General features: G+C 43.4%; 1 protein-coding gene across 2 annotated transcripts; it reads right to left on the bottom strand.

The window, feature by feature from the left end:
- Window positions 1-2499: 2499 nt before the first annotated feature.
- LOC115129206 (serine/threonine-protein phosphatase 2A catalytic subunit alpha isoform-like) lies at window positions 2500-11785 on the bottom strand. Of its 2 annotated transcripts, XM_029659313.2 has the most exons (7): window positions 11337-11779; window positions 9995-10204; window positions 8379-8552; window positions 7061-7150; window positions 5782-5943; window positions 4286-4404; window positions 2500-4036 (listed from the first exon to the last, which is right to left on the bottom strand). In XM_029659313.2, the coding sequence occupies exons 1-7, from the start codon at window positions 11436-11438 to the stop codon at window positions 3964-3966; spliced, it is 930 nt and encodes a 309-aa protein (XP_029515173.1). In that variant the 5' UTR covers window positions 11439-11779; the 3' UTR covers window positions 2500-3963. The 2 variants fall into 2 exon arrangements, with proteins under 2 accessions (XP_029515173.1, XP_029515174.1); XM_029659314.2 differs by lacking the exons at window positions 2500-4036; window positions 4286-4404 and adding an exon at window positions 4411-4836 and having other exon boundaries at window positions 11337-11785.
- Between the last annotated feature and the right edge of the window lie 8423 nt (window positions 11786-20208).

The following is a 20208-nucleotide window of genomic DNA, read 5'->3' as shown; positions in this document are numbered from 1 at the left end:
CATGTGAAATCCATAGATTAGGGCCTAAATCATTTATTTAAATTGACTGTTTTCCTTATATATAAACTGTAACTCGCCAAAATCTTTGAAATGGTTGCATTTATACTTTTGTTCAGTATAATTGATGACAATAATACAATATAACTTTGAAAGTCCATTCGCCTTTTCCCTTTGAATTGTTTTGGCCTGTCTCCATAAACCTGCTTTACAGAATACCAGAAGCAGAATCACTGCATTAAATACATCATCAATAGCCTTCCTATATTTGAAGCCATATAAAAGTGCACTGATTACACAAGACTGTGGCTTGCTCCTTCGTAGAAGAGGAAACATTACAAAGCCAACAAAAAAAAGCTCTCAGGCTGCGTTTACACAGGTAGCCCATTTCTGATATTTGTTCCACAAATTGGTCTTTTGACCAATCACATCAGATCATTTCACATCAGCTCTTTTCACAGAGCTGATCTTGATTGGTCAAAATTGGAGAAAAAAAATATCAAAGTTGGGCTGCCTGTCTAAACGCATCCTTATACGGCCCATAACGGTCTGATACGGTATGCTAGAGTGCATGGTAGTTTATATAACTTGGCTTGTAAGTGAAATTGCCATGAATGTTTCACTTTTGGCTCAGAAAATGGGGGGGGGGGGGGGTAAATGTTCAACTTCAAGGGCAGCGGAAGGAAAGCTGGTTTTCAATAGTCAGCTCTTTTAACTCATAGCTAATGGATTGTGCAGTTGTAAATCAGTTGTAGGCTGCTGTACACTGGGCCTTCGATTTTACAAAATACAAATGAAATGGAACCATAGAGAAACATGAACTAACATTATCAATCATATGTAAAATGCCCTCTAATAAACCTATCCACATTGTAATGTATCCACCCGATCTTTACAGCCATTCAATCTCCTGGAGATTGGACTATAGTGTAAAGGTAGTGCAACAAAAAAACAGTTCAAGAATTTAAGGACATTACTGCCATCTTGTGGTCCGTTTTGGGAGTACATGTGACTCATTCTCACTCAGAAGTAGAACAAAGCATCAAGCTGGTTAGTCATTTGTAATAGAGCCTCAAGAGTGGAGGTGTCACGATACCCATAAACCTAGCGGCCAAACAAGGAAATTGGAATTTTAGAAACACTTAAAATAAGGGCTGTGTTGGCTTATCCTGGCGTCCCGTTTTGATAACCGTATAAATCTCTCTCGGACAAGGTGACTTTTATCAGTATATTCGGCTGTATGTACTCTCAGATTCGAAAATGCTAATTAGCGTGAAAGTAGACATCATGCAAGACTACAAATCCCTGCACATCATCTCTAGCTGACATATTTGTTAACAGGTATTGTGCCAATATAAAACTTTACACATGACAGTTCAGAATTGTCCATTTAAGGAAATGTAGCCAATTTATTAATGACTAAATTTAGCTAACATTAGAATCCAGAGATGATTGCCTTTGCCTCGATTCCCAGTCTCATCCAGATCATCATGGTATTTGTAGTTCTTTATGATAGCCACATTAGCGTTTCATTTGTCGAGGGGTAAATACAGGCGAAAATATTGATATTTGTTGATAAGTCACCTTGTCCTACAGAGATTTACACAGTTATCAAAACATCACCCCAGGGTAAGCCTACATTTAACGCAGCCCTTGTTTGAGGTGATTCTAAAATCCCCTATGGGAAAAATGAATGGTGAAAAAACAATTGGAACCATTTCCTTGTTTGAATGCTAGGTTTGATGTGTATTATGACTCGTACTCTATAGAAGTGACATTACATGCTGACCAGACCTCTCGCGCACGTGTGTCCACCCACACCAGACACGATCAGGACATGCAGGTTGAAATATCAAAACGAACTCTGAACCAACTATATTAATTTGAGGACAGGTCAAAAAGCAGTAAACATTTGATTTATTAATACACAGATAAAAGGGTCAACTGAGTTTGTTTCCAGTAATCTCTCCTCCTTCAGGATTCTTCATTGGACTTTATATGGCGGTTGGCAACCAACTTTAAGATGCTTTACCACCACCAACTGGACTGGAGTGTGGACAACCGAGATCCCAGTTGTCTTGAAAGCACAATTATACAAATTAGTGCAACATTTATGGAACATCACAGGGCAGACAATTTTGCATGACAGAATCTGGGTCCTGTTCAAATACACAACATGTATTCTCTTCCCCTGCATTCCTAGGGACTCCTAAGTGGCATGGTGGTTTAGGACACTGCATCTCAGTGCAAGAGGCGTCATTGCCGAACCTGGTTCATAATGCAGGCTGTATCACATCCAGCCGTGATTGTGAGTCCAATAGGGCGGCGCACAAATTGGCCCAGCGTCGTCTGGGTTTGGCCGGAGTAGGCCATCATTGTAAATGATGATTTGTTCTCAACTGACCTGCCTAGTTAAATTTTAAAAAACTAGGGATCAAGGGACAACTTCTGAGAGTCGAAGGTCACATTTTCAGCCATGCAGAAACCACACAGGACAAAGCAAAGGAGCAACTTCAATCTTTATTGTATAGCAGAGACGTATCTATACTAAACCAAAAATATAAAGGCAACATGCAACAATTTTAAAGATTTTGCTGAGTTACAGTTCATAAGGAAATCAGTCAATTGAAATAATTAATTAGGCCCTAATCTATGGATTTCACAACTGTTCAGGGATGCAGCCATGATTGGGCCTGCGAAGGCATAGGTCCACCCACTTGGGAGCCAGGCTCAGCCTATCAGGATGTTTTCCCCACAAAAGGGATTTATTAGACAGAAATACTCAGCACCCCTCCCTCTGACAATCCCGCAGGTGAAGAAGCCGGATGTGGAGGTCCTGGACTGGCGTGGTTACAAGGCCGGTTGGACGTACTGCCTCTTGAGGCAGTTTACGGCAGAGAAGTGGACATTCCTGCATTCATCATGGCAATTGCACACTCTCAAAACTTGAGACATCTGTGGCATTGTGTTATGACATAACTGTGGCCTTTCGTCCCCAGCACAAAGTGCATCTGTAATGATCATGCTGTTTAATATGCCACACCTGTCAGGTGGATGGATTATCTTGACCATGGACAAAATGTGCACAACATTTTTGAGAAAAGGTTTTTGTGCATATGGAACATTTCTGGGATATTTTATTTCAGCTCATGAAACACGGGACCAGCACTTTACATGTTGCATTTATATTTTTGTTCAGTGTATAACAAGGGATATAATTTTGTACAGGTATTTCTTACTGAAATAGATGTCAGTCACAGTGACAGGTGAGTGACAGAAACACTATTTTCTGGGGGTGAAATATAAAACAGAATGCTGTAGTTTGTCAGTGTCATGTGATAAAAAAATTAAATACAAAAGTGCAAACAAAGAATTAAATTCCACCCAACCCTGAAAACAGTGATTTAAATTCACACACACAAAAAAGCCATTGAATTTCTGTTTGAAACAATGTCACAACGTATCATGTTTACCACAAACATCCAGTTGGAGGCCATGCCGAGTTTAGTTCTGGCAAACCATTCTATATCTTAATTACGCTCCTAACACAAGGGTTACATTTAAGCATTCATCTCAGCAGATGCATTCATTCAAAGCAGATATTTTACCTGACAAAACCAGCAGGTACTGTGAGACTGGCTCCTTCCAAAATGGCACCCTTTTAACTATATATATATATACTGTAGTCTTTATAATGAAGAATCCTTTTCAGAGACATAAATACAACATGCAGAGAGAGGGTAGGAAGTGGACTGTGGTGGGTGTAGGCTGTGTGGTCTTCTTTAAAGTTGAATCAGAAACCCCCCCCCCTCACATTTTTTGCATTGTGAAATTATGGCACACTTTTTGGTCCATGGATGCTGAATTTGTCACAACTCTATACCGATGGTCGGTTGCTCCCTTTTCCCCACCTTCTCCTTCACGTTGACTAAGAAGATTCTACAGCTTTACACGCATTGAGATCTTTTACAGGAAGTAGTCAGGAGTACGGCGGGTCACATGGGGCTCTCCTCTGCGAGGGGCGGGGTCAAACTGAAGGCTGCACCGGAAACAAAGACAGTCACATTTATATCGGATATGACGCCTTGGAGCCATTTTAGATCTTAGAGGGTTGGTTCTATTTCAAGACAAGGAAGCTTCCTAAGTCCTTTATATACTCATCACAATTTCTAATGTTTGGAGTTTTACAATAAAGCTACAAGTAAAAGCATTTTTAACTGGGATTTCATTCTGAAGTGTATTCGTACATTTTAATTTTTTTAAGTAAACACATTTTGATAATACTTACAAGGAGTACTTGAGTGTGTCATCCAACTCCATGATGGCGGCCTGGTTTCCACAGCGATAGCAGTAATTGGGTGCACTGAAGATAGTCACTACGTTACGGTCATGGCACCAGTTATAACCCTGGCAAAAACAAACTCAGTAAACCAGAGGTACATCACAGCACCAGTTATAACCCTGTCAAAAACAAACCCAGTAAACCAGAGGTACATCACGGCACCAGTTATAACCCTGTCAAAAACAAACTCAGTAAACCAGAGGTACATCACGGCACCAGTTATAACCCTGTCAAAAACAAACTCAGTAAACCAGAGGTACATCACAGCACCAGTTATAACCCTGTCAAAAACAAACTCAGTAAACCAGAGGTACATCACAGCACAAGTTATAACCCTGTCAAAAACAAACCCAGTAAACCAGAGGTACATCACGGCACCAGTTATAACCCTGTCAAAAACAAACCCAGTAAACCAGAGGTACATCACGGCACCAGTTATAACCCTGTCAAAAACAAACCCAGTAAACCAGAGGTACATCACAGCACCAGTTATAACCCTGTCAAAAACAAAAACTCAGTAAATCTAGGAACAAGACACAAAGTGCAAGTCTTGCGAAACTAACACATTACATCATGCAAACAGGACAAAGTAAACATTTTGGTTAAAAAAAACAGCACCTATATATATATATAAATATATATAATTCGCAGTATTTAAAAAAGGATAGACATCTTAGGACAAGGATAGTCAAAACAGTTATGCTGTGGAAGACACAAAGTAAATGACTTGCACTGAAGGGAATGGGTAACACATTACACATTTCATGAAAAACAGGAGAAAGTAAACATGGTTTGTGTGTTAAACGTAAAACTCTGACCACGGCCCATCCTCAGCAGGCTAACTGGTGACTCTGACCACGGCCCATCCTCAGCAGGCTAACTGGTGACTCTGACCACGTATCCTCAAAAAACTGGTGACTCTGATAGACATCTCAGCAGGCTAACTGGTGACTAGTCAAAACAGTTAACTGGTGACTGTGACCACGATCCTCAGCAGGCTAACTGGTGACTCTGACCAATGACCCATCCTCAGCACTGAACTCTGACCACGATCCTCAGGGCTAACATTGTCACATTTCCTCAGCATTAACTGACTCTGAAAATCCTCAGCAGGAGAATACCAGCACACTGGTTTGTAACTGTGACTCTGACCAATCCTCAGCAGGCTAACTGGTGACTCTGACCACGGCCCATCCTCAGCAGGCTAACTGGTGACTCTGACCACGGCCCATCCTCAGCAGGCTAACTGGTGACTCTGACCACGGCCCATCCTCAGCAGGCTAACTGGTGACTCTGACCACGGCCCATCCTCAGCAGGCTAACTGGTGACTCTGACCACGGCCCATCCTCAGCAGGCTAACTGGTGACTCTGACCACGGCCCATCCTCAGCAGGCTAACTGGTGTACATCAAGTCCTTAGAGGATGAAACATGCCAGTGTACCTCCATGACCAGCTGGTGAGCTCTGGAGACCAGGGTGAGTCCGTTAGCATGGTTGAAGGTCTCCGAGATGTCTTGTCCAAAGGTGTAGCCGGCACCGCGGGGAGAGATGCCCCAGCCGCCACGGTCATCGGGGTCTGACCACAGCAGGTCACACATCGGACCCTGGGGGAGGGAGACGGTGGCCATGTTATTAAATTCAACAACACTACATTATGTAAATAAGGTGGCCATATTGGCGAGGTCAGGCTACAACACTTGGAGCGTCACCGCACGATGTGATGTCATCGAAGGCGTTTTGTGTGTGCATATTACAACTGAGATGAGTAGTGACTGGTTGGATGGTTTACAGACTAACCCTCTGATATACAATGGTCAGGGCTTACAGACTCCAGTGGATCAATACCCACACTAGCATACTGTGACACGCTAAACAACTGGAGACGCTTCACTCAACATGAACAAAACATGGATCTTCTGGCCAGAGGCAAAAGCCCTCACACAGAAGTGAGCGAGGTGGAGAGCATGGTGGATGCCCCTGTGCTCCCAATGGGGACCAAGAGGTTTAAGTCAAGTGAGTCAATACTATGAAACAACATATTGGGCATGTATTCTAACTAGCATGGTAGTATGAAGATTGGACATCGTTTCTAGGAACATATTGGACATGTTCACAACATATTGGACATGTTCACAACATATTGGACATGTATTCTAACTAGCATGGTAGTATGAGGATTGGACATCATTTCTAGGAACATATTGGACATGTTCACAACATATTGGACATGTATTCTAACTAGCATGGTAGTATGAGGATTGGACATCGTTTCTAGGAACATATTGGACATGTATTCTAACTAGCATGGTAGTATGAGGATTGGACATCGTTTCTAGGAACATATTGGACATGTATTCTAACTAGCATGGTAGTATGAAGATTGGACATCGTTTCTAGGAACATAATGGACATGTTCACAACATATTGGACATGTATTCTAACTAGCATGGTAGTATGAAGATTGGACATCGTTTCTAGGAACATATTGGACATGTTCACAACATATTGGACATGTATTCTAACTAGCATGGTAGTATGAAGATTGGACATCGTTTCTAGGAACATATTGGACATGTTCACAACATATTGGACATGTATTCTAACTAGCATGGTAGTATGAGGATTGGACATCGTTTCTAGGAACATATTGGACATGTATTCTAACTAGCATGGTAGTATGAGGATTGGACGTCGTTTCTAGGAACGTGGAAGTGAGCTGACCTCATGAGGAACTTCCTGTAAGCGATCCAACGCTCTGATGTGTTCCAGTGTGTCTATAGAGGGGGACAGTCCACCGTGGAGACAGAAGATCTGCAGAGGGACAACAAGTCAGGACATTTCCATCTAAAACATGGTGTAATTGGTAGAACAAAGCAATCATTTAGGTTTACATTTCCATCTAACATCTTGGCCAGGTCGCAGTTGTAAATGAGAACTCGTTCTCAACTAGCCTACCTGTTTAAATAAAAGGTGAAATAAATCATTAAATACAAAATAAATGTTGTTACTGTTAAAAACTAAATCAGTAACAGACGCACGTGAACATTGTGTCGGGTTGAAAATGTCAAAATCAATTACTTTTAAGACCTGTACTGTACATGGCTGCTAAATTGTATGGTTATGTAATAACGTATAGTGGGAAAGAGTCCACTGCCACTACCTCGCTTTTCAATTGAGGAGCAAACTGAAGGAGGAGATTCAGCTACACGTGGGAGGACAACAGAAATCAAATTTTTTTTACGTTTTATTTTTTATTTAAACAAAGTATTTTTTGCGAAAAGTAGAACCGACACGTTTCGGCTTCTGGCCTTCGTCATGGTTTTGATGAAGGTCAAAAGTCAAAAAAGCGTTGATTCTACTTTTCGCAAAAAAATAAGCTTTAAAAAAATATTGAATTCTGTTGTTCTCCCAAGTGTTGCTGAATCTCCTCTCTCCTTCATAACAGTGATACTAATAACACAGGAGTTTTATATAGCACTCTTCAAGGACCCAAACAAAGACACTTGTGTAATACTTCCACTAATAAGTAAATATGTGATACATTAAAGCCGCAACATAACTTCTTGGGCGACCCGACCCAAATTCACATAGAAACGTGAGTTCTGGATCTCATTGAAACCAAGTCTAAGAAGTGGTAGATCTGTTCTATGTGCTCAATTTCTACACTTCCTGTTCTTAAGTTTCGCTTTAGCGTCTTTTACTACTGAACGGCCGGATTGGGAGCCCCATAGGGCGGCGCACAATTGGCCCAGCGTCGTCCGGGTTTGGCTGTCATTGTAAATCAAAATTAAATAAGAATAAAGGTGAAATACATGTTTAAAAAACTTTAGTTTTGTACACCAGCATCAAACAGCTGAAAATAGGATATTTATGTAAAATATATTTCACAGTGGTTTAGATGGTACAATGATTCTCTACACAATGACTGCTGGTTTTGTCAAATAAACTGAAATTAGGCTAAAAAAATACTATAATTTTAGCAACCAGGAAATGACAGAGCTATTTCTGCATAATGCACCTGTAACCACTAATATCTCACCTGGTTATCTACCAGGGCAGTGAGGGGCAGGTAGTCAAATAAGTCTGTGAAGTACTTCCAGACGTTGGCGTTTCCGTATTTCCTTAAACACTCGTCGTAGAAGCCGTACACCTGGGTGATCTGTCTGCTCTCGTGGTTCCCTCGGAGGATGGTGATTCGCTCACGGTACCTCACCTGAAAAACTACAATTATTAACACCGCTCTGGATGGATGGGACAACAAATGCATAACATACATTACATTCACAGTGACTGCACATTCTGTTTTAGAGTCAACCAGAGATGGTTTAAGGTTGATAATGACATTTACAGTAGCAGCAATAAATATTTTCCTGTGTTATATCAGTAGGCTGTCCTGTCCTCCATGTAAACCTACTGACCTCCTCTACCCGTTTGAGTTTAACCTTGTTGCTGGTTTTTCCCCATGCGCAAAATAAAATAATTAAGCAATATCAGAGAGGAATTGGCCAAAGCTACTTCAGAGTACACTCTAACACAGGGATGGGTAGCTTGCAGCCTACGGGCATTTTGTTAGCCCACGGATCAACCCCCCCCCAATTAAATGTAAATACTATATTTTTTTAGGACCTCAGTCGGGGTCTCAACTTATTGTTGAGAATTACAAATGGGAGAATACAAGCTGCAATTTCAAAATATGGCTGTGCATCAGCAGTTTCTCTCTAGTTAGGGCAGTCACTGACTCAATTAACCCACGTCAGCTAAAAATGTTTAGATCGGTAAGTTAGCCTAGCCAGCTATCTAAACGTGCAATAATCACGGTAGAATTACCCACGGGTAACATTGATTTTGTTGGTCACTATCACTCCGATATATCGAAAACGGCAAACATTTCTGTCCACCCTGTGGCAAAATGTGTAGATTTGCAGGAAGTTAGCTGCAAAACTGCTAATGATTCTCTCTGCCTCATGGCATACTGAATAGAATTGCATGAAATGAATTATAAAATTGCTAAATCTTCTCTCCACCCCATGGCAAAATGTGTAGAATTTCAGCAAACTTAATTTAAAACGGCAACATTTCCTCAAAACGTATAGTGTAGAATTGCAGGAAATGTCTCTCCATTGTCAAGAGGGGAGCCGCGGAAAAGTTTTGCTCGCAACATGTTACTTAGGGTCTCTGAAAGGCTAGGGCCGGCTCTGACCGCATGTGTGGCTATGGATGTGGGTATATGCAGACCTGCAAACCACTGCTTGCTACCCAAACGCTATGTCCACAGATAAGAGTTTTCCTCTGCAATGGGTCAGAGTACCTCTACAACGATTTCTAGAACGGACAAAACATTCTAACTGTTCTCATTGGTCCCAGAAACCGATGGGTTGGGCCAGAACACAAGTGGGTAAAGTGGAGGTTTGAAAATGTATCATTGGTTTTGCGACTCTGATTGGTTAGAGATGATCCAATCGCTGATTACTTAGTTTTATATAACACTTCTCATTTTGACCTCACCACAAGCGATTTTAATTATGGCAGCGAAATAATTCAGTTTGAGTCGTCAGGCAAGGCCACTGCGGCCCCTCGTGATGAAATTAGATGAGGGGGGGGCACCCTCATTAAAATTGCACATCCCTGCTCTAAAACATTTGGCTGGCTGTTTACCTTGAGAGATACCAGGAGGCTGACTGTCTCGACAGAGTAGTAGCCCCTGTCCACATAGTCTCCCATGAAGAGGTAGTTGGTGTCCGGAGACTTCCCTCCGATTTTAAACAGCTCCACCAAGTCATGGAACTGTCCGTGGACATCTCCGCACACGGTGACCGGACATCTCACCTCCTGCACATTAGACTCCTTCGTCAGGATCTCTTTGGCCTGGAAAGGAGGAGGAGATTTAGTTAGAGGATGGGTGAAATCTGGGATACAGAGCGAGAGTTCGGATGTTATTTCTTGTTTAAGTATTTAACCTCTACGTATTCGTGACCCCCCCCCTCGGGACAGTTGAGCTAACTTGTGCTAATGTGATTAGCATGAGGTTGTAAGTAACGTGAACATTTCCCAGGACATAGACATATCCGACATGGGCAGAAAGCTTAAATTCTTGTTAATCTCAATTGCACTCTCCAATTTACAGTAACTATTACAGTGAAATAATACCATGCTATTGTTTGAGGAGAGTGCACAGTTACAAACTTGAAAATGTATCAATAAACCAATATGGCACATTTGGGCAGAATTGATTCAACATTTTGAAGAGAAATGCAATGGTTCATTGGATCAGTATAAAATTAGGCACATACACTGCTCCCATCTAGTGGCCAAAATGTAAATTTCGCCAGAACTGGAATACATACATTGTGGCTTTTCTCTTGCATTTGAAAAGATGGAACAAAACACACATGTTTTTTTTCTTCGTATTATCTTTTACCAGATCTAATGTTATATTCTCCTATATTATTTTCACATTTCCACAAACTTCAAAGTGTTTCCTTTCAAATGGTATCAAGAATATGCATATCATTGCTTCAAGGTCCTGAGCTACAGTCAGTTAGATTTGTGTATGTCATTTTAGGACGAAAATTAAAAATCAGAGTCCGATCCTTAGCTTTAGTAGCTGATACCCAAGCCGCACACTTTGGAATTGAACTGCAACGAGCCAGAGCGAAATGTGAGAACAGCAAGGATATCAAACTGACATTTCCAAAAACATTCATAAAAAATATAATCAATGCTCCTTAAATCCTGCAAGTAAACTACGGTACTGCCAATGTATGTCTGACAACTCCAAAGTGAATGCAATGGCAATATGCTGCCCCGCCGCCATTTTCAGAATAATGTAGCTAGCCTGAGCATACAACAGTCGGTGGAGAAATTTACCGTGCTCGGACCAATGATCAAATTAAAACAGTTGTTTAACAGTTAGCTAATGCTCGCTGTCTAACATAGCCGGCAAACTAGCTTAGCTAAGGGCTTGCAAGATCACACACATTAAATAGGCTAAAATTACCTTCTCGCAAAGGGCTTTCACTTGGTTTTCCGAGAGCTGCTTGCATTCGCCGAGTTGCTCAATCCACCCATCCAATTCCTTAGTGAATGACTTGTCGTCCATGTCTGGTTATATTTCAGATAGCTAGTTAGGTTGAAAACCTATTGAAAACCAGTTTAGCTAATGCGTTCTCGTCATTCGCACTCGTTTTGCTTTCGTCGAAAATGAATGCACGATAGGTTACCGACTCTGTTTTAAATTGGTTCAAACCATCGGCACTAGCTAACTACTTGTTAAAAATAAGCGATGCATGTACCTCAAGCTTATGTTAATATGAAAAAGCTAAAGAAATGCGTGGTGCAGTTGCAGAAAACTGGCTCTGTATGAAATTCCGTGGACCCAACCCAGCTTCTTTCCCGAGCGACAATCAATGAGGGAGTTCTATTACACTGATCCGGGCAACGTTAACGGGAGGAGCGCCCTTATCAAATCGAACTGTAATATGCGCCGCTTTGTCATGTTGCCAGAATCGTCCAGAAACATTTAATTGTATTTTCCATAAGCAATTTTGGAAAGCTTTTTTTTTATCACCTTTGCATGAGAAAACACAGAATCATACTCATCACATTTATTTAACTAGGCAAGTTAGTTAAGACTTATTTTACAATGACGGCCTTCACCGCCTAACCCGAACAACGCTGGGCAAATAGTGCGCCGCTCTATGGTATTCCCGCTCACGACCGGCTGTGACACACCCCGGGATCAAACCAGAGTTTGCATTGACACCCCACTGAGATGCAGTGCCTTAGACCGCTGCGCCACTCGGGCGAGTAGTTAATTTCGTCACTTTTGTTTTGAGCCGACTTCTCAGTCGCCCAGAGCTGGGCACCTACCTGGCTCACGTTCATGAGGCAGCACAGTTCTAGAACTATGCATTCACTTTTCACCCGATTAAAATTTCTCCCATCGGAGTAACCCAAATCAAATAAACGAACCACCCTGGTCTTGCTGCGTTTACTTGGCCGATGGACTTCACTGGCCCCCTTAATCTGGGCTTTTCTGCCACCGTGTGGTTACGAATGGGAACTAAATTGTGCTCTCGGTATCAAAATAATAAACCTATCAAAATAAATCCCATAAATATTGTGGAAAATAGTGTAAATAGATATACTGCTAATCAAATGCTTAGGACTACTGTGCATTCACAGTGAATAAATACAATGGACTGGCTGGATTCAAGAACAACTATACAGAATTTGAGGCGGCTCATCAGGTTTATGACACACGCATGCGCATTGAGTTTCATCCCAGACAGCAGTAGGAGATCATGGTTTGTGCAATAATGAATCCTTGGGACATCCCAAGGATGTTAGCTTATTGAAGTTGACATTTAAAATGGTTAAGGTAAGGTTTAAGGTAAGTGTATGGGTTAAGGTTTATGGTATGGACGTCCCAAGGATGTTATCTTATTGAAGTTGACATTTAAAATGGTTAAGGTAAGGTTTAAGGTAAGTGTATGGGTTAAGGTTTATGGTATGGACGTCCCAAGGATTCCATATACCACTAACCATGAGAAAATGGCAGGAACATTGAGGCATGGATGACATCAGGTAAGACATTAAGTATTTAACATTTATTTTCTGTTGTAAAATAACATAGTTAGTTGAACCTCTTCACCTAAACCCTAGGTACATAGGCACTGAGTGCAGTTCGCGTCCACGATTACTTGTGTTTTGACCAGGCATTGGTTTTGACAGACGCAGTACGAAAATGAATTGAATGAATGATGAAGCTTGATGGGAAGTCACTCTGAAAATATAGTTTACTAACCTATCAATTACTTCAAACTGTAAGAAGTTAAGCTACCCTTAAGAAAAAATATAGTTTACTAACCTATCAATTACTTCAAACTGTAAGAAGTTAAGCTACCCTTAAGAAATAAATATAGTTTACTAACCTATCAATTACTTCAAACTGTAAGAAGTTAAGCTACCCTTAAGAAAACATAGTTTACTGCAATAAGTTACTTTGACAAAGTAGTTCACTGCATCCAAACAACTAAGTACAAAGTGATCATATCTAAATCTAAAATGTAATTGACTACAAATTGCAAGAACATATCGCTCAGGAGTCGGATGTTTACACAATGTGTATTTTAGCCTATTTAAAAACGACAACTATGTCTGATGCCAGTGTTGTTCCCGAAAATCCCCCCCTGACAGAATTCTCCCCTCTACATTTCACTGATCTTAGAAGCAGAAAGCCTTGCTGAAATGAAACGCAGCCTAACGTGATTATTGACAGCTAACCTTGAAAAACACAAATAAAACATGCTTTCTGCTTCTAAGATCAGTCAAATGTAGACTAAACTGACAACGGACTGAAGAGCAGAAATCTCAACTACCAAGCAAGTCGCAGCAATGAAGAATTGAGTGTGTGCGCTTTCGAAGGGGTGTGAGAATTCTGGCAGTGGGGAGATTTTCGGCACAACACCAGAAAAAAATGAATCTCTTGCCTACTTCACCCATATTTGATTTGATTTGAGCAAAAAAAAGTCGTGTGTAGTTCCAGTAGTTAGCTACACCGCTACATGGTAAAACAGTAGTGTGTAGTTCCAGTAGTTAGCTACACCGCTACATGGTAAAACAGTAGTGTGTAGTTCCAGTAGTTAGCTACACCGCTACATGGTAAAACAGTAGTGTGTAGTTCCAGTAGTTAGCTACACCGTTACATGGTAAAACAGTAGTGTGTAGTTCCAGTAGTTAGCTACACCGCTACATGGTAAAACAGTAGTGTGTAGTTCCAGTAGTTAGCTACACCGCTACATGGTAAAACAGTAGTGTGTAGTTCCAGTAGTTAGCTACACCACTACATGGTAAAACAGTAGTGTGTAGTTCCAGTAGTTAGCTACACCGCTACATGGTAAAACAGTAGTGTGTAGTTCCAGTAGTTAGCTACACCGTTACATTGCAACAAAAAAAGCCATTAACTACTGAAAACACTACCAAGATTTGAATTTGGTTCAACTACCACCAAGCTACTGAAAAATGTAGTTAAATTACTAGTTGAACTACTTGTAGTTCACTACTCGCCCACACTGGTAACAACCAACACTTCTACACTTACTGGGTTTCCACACCTAGTTTCTCACTTGCTTTCACTGGAAGCTAAATCAACGGCAGTTCTATCCAAGCAATGCTCTCTCTCTCTTCTCGCAGGTCCGTCAGCACTTCGCTGACCAGGCAGGTTTCTGGTCACGGTAAGCAAAGCAGGACATACAAGCTACTGGAAGGGCTCAACATTCCACAACAACTATGCAATGACGACTGACGACTTGAGAACGATATTATCAAACACAGGCGTCTATAGTCTAAAGATGTAGCTGTCACAGTCAAAAATAGGCAAAATATCTCAATATAATCCTGAAACTTCTAATGGGTGCAATGATTTACCCTCTCTGCAGCCTGTTTATCCCTCCCATCCAGGTGTATGGAGTTGAGGGTCGCCTATGCTCTCTTCTCAGCAGCCAGCCAGCAGGGCAGACCGGAACAAGTGGAGAAGGAGCTGATCACAGTGTTTGTAAGTCAGTCCCATTCATTTCCAACACACACACACACACACGTGAACCCCTGACTGTCATCTGTCCCATGAACCTGGATGCCTTTCTCTTTCAGACGACCCGGTTTCAGACCTGGTATCCAGCTACTGCCCCATAGCTATACTAAACAGGCTTTATTTCTGTTTCTCCAGGCCCTAGTCAAGGACCCCAAGCTATCTGGCATCATGGTGAATCCCCATGTTAAACGCAGTATCAAAGAGTACACCTTCACTGATGTCATGACCATCATCATTAACTTCCTCAGTGGGTAGCCAGCCTTATGTCACCTGTCTCGACAGACGGGTGAAAGAAAGATGGTGTTACTGAAGTTGTGTGTAATAACCGCGTAATGTGTAATAGTTGTCTTGTGTGTTGTTTATGTGCCTGTGTCTGAGGCCCTGATGTAGGCCTGACATTAATTGCCCTAAGTAGTGTTGTGGAAATTCTACACAGGGACACTCAAAGTCAATCTTAAATTAATCATTGTTTATTAACAGCAAGCTGGAGAGGTTCCAACCAACTCAATACTCCATGTACACATGTCGATCAGGAGCTCCACTGGGTCAGTCCCGTTAGTTCTCTTATATACAGACAAGTTATATTTGCATGATTTAGCTCATTCATCATTCATAATTAATTAATCACTAACATTTGGTTCATGCATGTGACAGACCAATACCTCATGAGGCTTCTTCTCTCCAAGTTGAGACCTTGAAACTGAGATATACTTTCGTTCTGGGCGTACTGCCAAATTGCAGATACTGATAGTGAGGATTCGTTCAATCAGTCACTTGCATGAACACAAAAATAGGTTATTAGATAAGCACAAACATAAAATGTTCCATCACAGGAGATAACTACATTTGTATTGAATTGAATATCTTTACTTTCATTCCTCAGATGTTATGGCTGATAACGACCGTCTGATGCTGACCTCTGACATCATCTCAGCCTTCAGCAAGATGATGAGTGCTCACCGTGGAGAGGTCCTCTGTACTGTCACCACCACACAGGTAGGAACTGACACACACACACACACACACATTCCATCATTACACATATTTAATCTAATCCCAGATCAGCCAACTCAAGATGTACATTAATCCACAATAAAAATGTAATTGTCATGTTGTTTACATTTACAGAATTTAATAATTTGCAGATTAATTATTTTCATTTATTTGACATCTTCCTAATCCTGTGTATCTTTCACAGCCTCTGGATGCTGCCAACCTCAAAGACCTGAGAGTTGCTCTGAATGGCTTCCTGGCCAGAGATGCTCAAACTGGAGACTAAAGTAGGGACTAGGAACTCACAGAGGAGGCTAATGAATAGCTAATACTGAATAGACATAACAAGCCACAGTGGATGAAAGAATAATGGAATCGGTGTCCACCTACAGAATCAGAAACGTTGACATTTTAGGCTTACGTTTCCATTACCCCTGATTAAAATTCTCACTATAAAGTCTGCGAAATTAAGAGATGAATATAGTGATTATGAGCTGGTTTGTACATGCTTCTACATGTCTGAATGTCTTTTCCGTTCTCTCTTTGCCCAGTCGGACCCCTCCATCCTGGGTGGAATGACAGTCAGCATCAGGGACAAGTATGTGTACATGTCTACTGAGACTAAGATCAGTAGGGAGACCTAAGAATTGGCATGGCTTGCGTCCCAAATGGTACCCTATTCCCTATGTAGTGCACTATGTTTGACCAGGGCCCTATGTAGGGCAGGTAGCCTAGCGGTTAAGGGTGTTGGGCCAATAACGGAAAGGTCTCTGGTTCGAATCCCCGAGCCGAATAGGTGATCAATCTGTCAATGTGCCCTTAAGTAATGGACGTAACCCTAACTGCACTTGTAAGTTGCTCTGGATAAGAGTGTCTGCTAAATGTTCAAAAAAAAACGGTGTGATTTGTTTGATCGTAGCTAGCTACATAGCTAGCTACATAGCCGTCTTTGTTTCAAAGATAATTGTGTAGTCTAGAGCGATTTTCTAGGTTAGCTAGCCAGCTATTGTCGTTCTTTTAACGCAACGTAACGTAATCAACACTGCTAGCTAGCCAGCTAGCCCCCGAATAGCAGCATTGTAGAAACTTTACACTCAACGGAACGACTTGATTAGTGTAGTGTCAACAACGCAGCCACTGCCAGCTAGCCTACCTCAGCAGTACTGTATCATTTTAATCATTTTAGTCAATTAGATTCTTGCTACGTAAGCTTAACTTTCTGAACATTCGAGACGTGTAGTCCACTTGTCATTCCAATCTCCTTTGCATTAGCGTAGCCTCTTCTCTAGCCTGTCAACTATGTGTCTGTCTATCCCTGTTCTCTCCTCTCTGCACAGACCATACAAGCGTTCCACACCGCGTGGCCGCGGCCACCTAATCTGGTGGTCCCAGCGCGCACGACCCACGTGGAGTTCCAGGTCTCCGGTAGCCTCTGGAACTGCCGATCTGCGGCCAACAAGGCAGAGTTCATCTCAGCCTATGCCTCCCTCCAGTCCCTCGACTTCTTGGCACTGACGGAAACATGGATCACCACAGACAACACCGCTACTCCTACTGCTCTCTCTTCGTCCGCCCACGTGTTCTCGCACACCCCGAGAGCTTCTGGTCAGCGGGGTGGTGGTACCGGGATCCTCATCTCTCCCAAGTGGTCATTATCTCTTTCTCCCCTTACCCATCTGTCTATCGCCTCCTTTGAATTCCATGCTGTCACAGTTACCAGCCCTTTCAAGCTTAACATCCTTATCATTTATCGCCCTCCAGGTTCCCTCGGAGAGTTCATCAATGAGCTTGATGCCTTGATAGCTCCTTTCCTGAGGACGGCTCACCTCTCACAGTTCTGGGCGACTTTAACCTCCCCGTCTACCTTTGACTAATTCCTCTCTGCCTCCTTCTTTCCACTCCTCTCCTCTTTTGACCTCACCCTCTCACCTTCCCCCCTACTCACAAGGCAGGCAATACGCTCGACCTCATCTTTACTAGATGCTGTTCTTCCACTAACCTCATTGCAACTCCCCTCCAAGTCTCAACCACTACCTTGTATCCTTTTCCCTCTCGCTCTCATCCAACACTTCCCACACTGCCCCTACTCGGATGGTATCGCGCCGTCCCAACCTTCGCTCTCTCTCCCCCGCTACTCTCTCCTCTTCCATCCTATCATCTCTTCCCTCTGCTCAAACCTTCTCCAACCTATCTCCTGATTCTGCCTCCTCAACCCTCCTCTCCTCCCTTTCTGCATCCTTTGACTCTCTATGTCCCCTATCCTCCAGGCCGGCTCGGTCCTCCCCTCCCTCTCCGTGGCTCGACGACTCATTGCGAGCTCACAGAACAGGGCTCCGGGCAGCCGAGCGGAAATGGAGAAAACTCGCCTCCCTGCGGACCTGGCATCCTTTCACTCCCTCCTCTCTACATTTTCCTCCTCTGTCTCTGCTGCTAAAGCCACTTTCTACCACTCTAAATTCCAAGCATCTACCTCTAACCCTAGGAAGCTCTTTGCCACCTTCTCCTCCCTCCTGAATCCTCCTCCCCCTCCCCCTCCTCCCTCTCTGCAGATGACTTCGTCAACCATTTTGAAAAGAAGGTCGACGACATCCGATCCTCGTTTGCTAAGTCAAACGACACCGCTGGTTCTGCTCACACTGCCCTACCCTGTGCTCTGACCTCTTTCTCCCCTCTCTCTCAGATGACATCTCGCGTCTTGTGACGGCCGGCCGCCCAACAACCTGCCCGCTTGACCCTATCCCCTCCTCTTCTCCAGACCATTTCCGGTGACCTTCTCCCTTACCTCACCTCGCTCATCAACTCATCCCTGACCGCTGGCTACGTCCCTCCCGTCTTCAAGAGAGCGAGAGTTGCACCCCTTCTGAAAAAACCTACACTCGATCCCTCCGATGTCAACAACTACAGACCAGTATCCCTTCTTTCTTTTCTCTCCAAAACTCTTGAACGTGCCGTCCTTGGCCAGCTCTCCCGCTATCTCTCTCAGAATGACCTTCTTGATCCAAATCAGTCAGGTTTCAAGACTAGTCATTCAACTGAGACTGCTCTTCTCTGTATCACGGAGGCACTCCGCACTGCTAAAGCTAACTCTCTCTCCTCTGCTCTCATCCTTCTAGACCTATCGGCTACCTTCGATACTGTGAACCATCAGATCCTCCTCTCCACCCTCTCCGAGTTGGGCATCTCCGGCGCGGCCCATGCTTGGATTGCGTCCTACCTGACAGGTCGCTCCTACCAGGTGGCGTGGCGAGAATCTGTCTCCTCACCACGCGCTCTCACCACTGGTGTCCCCCAGGGCTCTGTTCTAGGCCCTCTCCTATTCTCGCTATACACCAAGTCACTTGGCTCTGTCATAACCTCACATGGTCTCTCCTATCATTGCTATGCAGACGACACACAATTAATCTTCTCCTTTCCCCCTCTGATGACCAGGTGGCGAATCGCATCTCTGCATGTCTGGCAGACATATCAGTGTGGATGACGGATCACCACCTCAAGCTGAACCTCAGCAAGACGGAGCTGCCGACTGCCCGTTCCATGATCTCGCCATCACGGTTGACAACTCCATCGTGTCCTCCTCCCAGAGCGCTAAGAACCTTGGCGTGATCCTGGACAACACCCTGTCGTTCTCAACTAACATCAAGGCGGTGGCCCGTTCCTGTAGGTTCATGCTCTACAACATCCGCAGAGTACGACCCTGCCTCACACAGGAAGCGGCGCAGGTCCTAATCCAGGCACTTGTCATCTCCCGTCTGGATTACTGCAACTCGCTGTTGGCTGGGCTCCCTGCCTGTGCCATTAAACCCCTACAACTCATCCAGAACGCCGCAGCCCGTCTGGTGTTCAACCTTCCCAAGTTCTCTCACGTCACCCCGCTCCTCCGCTCTCTCCACTGGCTTCCAGTTGAAGCTCGCATCCGCTACAAGACCATGGTGCTTGCCTACGGAGCTGTGAGGGGAACGGCACCTCAGTACCTCCAGGCTCTGATCAGGCCCTACACCCAAACAAGGGCACTGCGTTCATCCACCTCTGGCCTGCTCGCCTCCCTACCACTGAGGAAGTACAGTTCCCGCTCAGCCCAGTCAAAACTGTTCGCTGCTCTGGCCCCCAATGGTGGAACAAACTCCCCACGACGCCAGGACAGCGGAGTCAATCACCACCTTCCGGAGACACCTGAAACCCCACCTCTTTAAGGAATACCTAGGATAGGATAAAGTAATCCTTCTCACCCCCCTTAAAAGACTTAGATGCACTATTGTAAAGTGGCTGTTCCACTGGAAGTCATAAG

This window comes from Oncorhynchus nerka, linkage group LG5, assembly GCF_034236695.1.
Source record: "Oncorhynchus nerka isolate Pitt River linkage group LG5, Oner_Uvic_2.0, whole genome shotgun sequence".
Taxonomy (NCBI): Eukaryota; Metazoa; Chordata; class Actinopteri; order Salmoniformes; family Salmonidae; genus Oncorhynchus; species Oncorhynchus nerka.
The sequence above is the reverse complement of the archived record's forward strand: the minus strand, read 5'-3'. Positions and strand labels throughout refer to the sequence as shown.

Excerpts from the sequence above, each read along its gene's own strand:
- LOC115129206 (XM_029659313.2), bottom strand. The coding sequence starts at position 11,438 with ATGGACGACAAGTCATTCACTAAGGAATTGGATGGGTGGATTGAGCAA. Across the intron at positions 5,944-7,060 it reads TACAGGAAGTTCCTCATGAG|GGTCCGATGTGTGACCTGCT; the intron begins GTCAGCTCACTT and ends TCCCTCCCCCAG. Across the intron at positions 4,405-5,781 it reads CTCACCAGCTGGTCATGGAG|GGTTATAACTGGTGCCATGA; the intron begins GTACACTGGCAT and ends TGTTTTTGCCAG.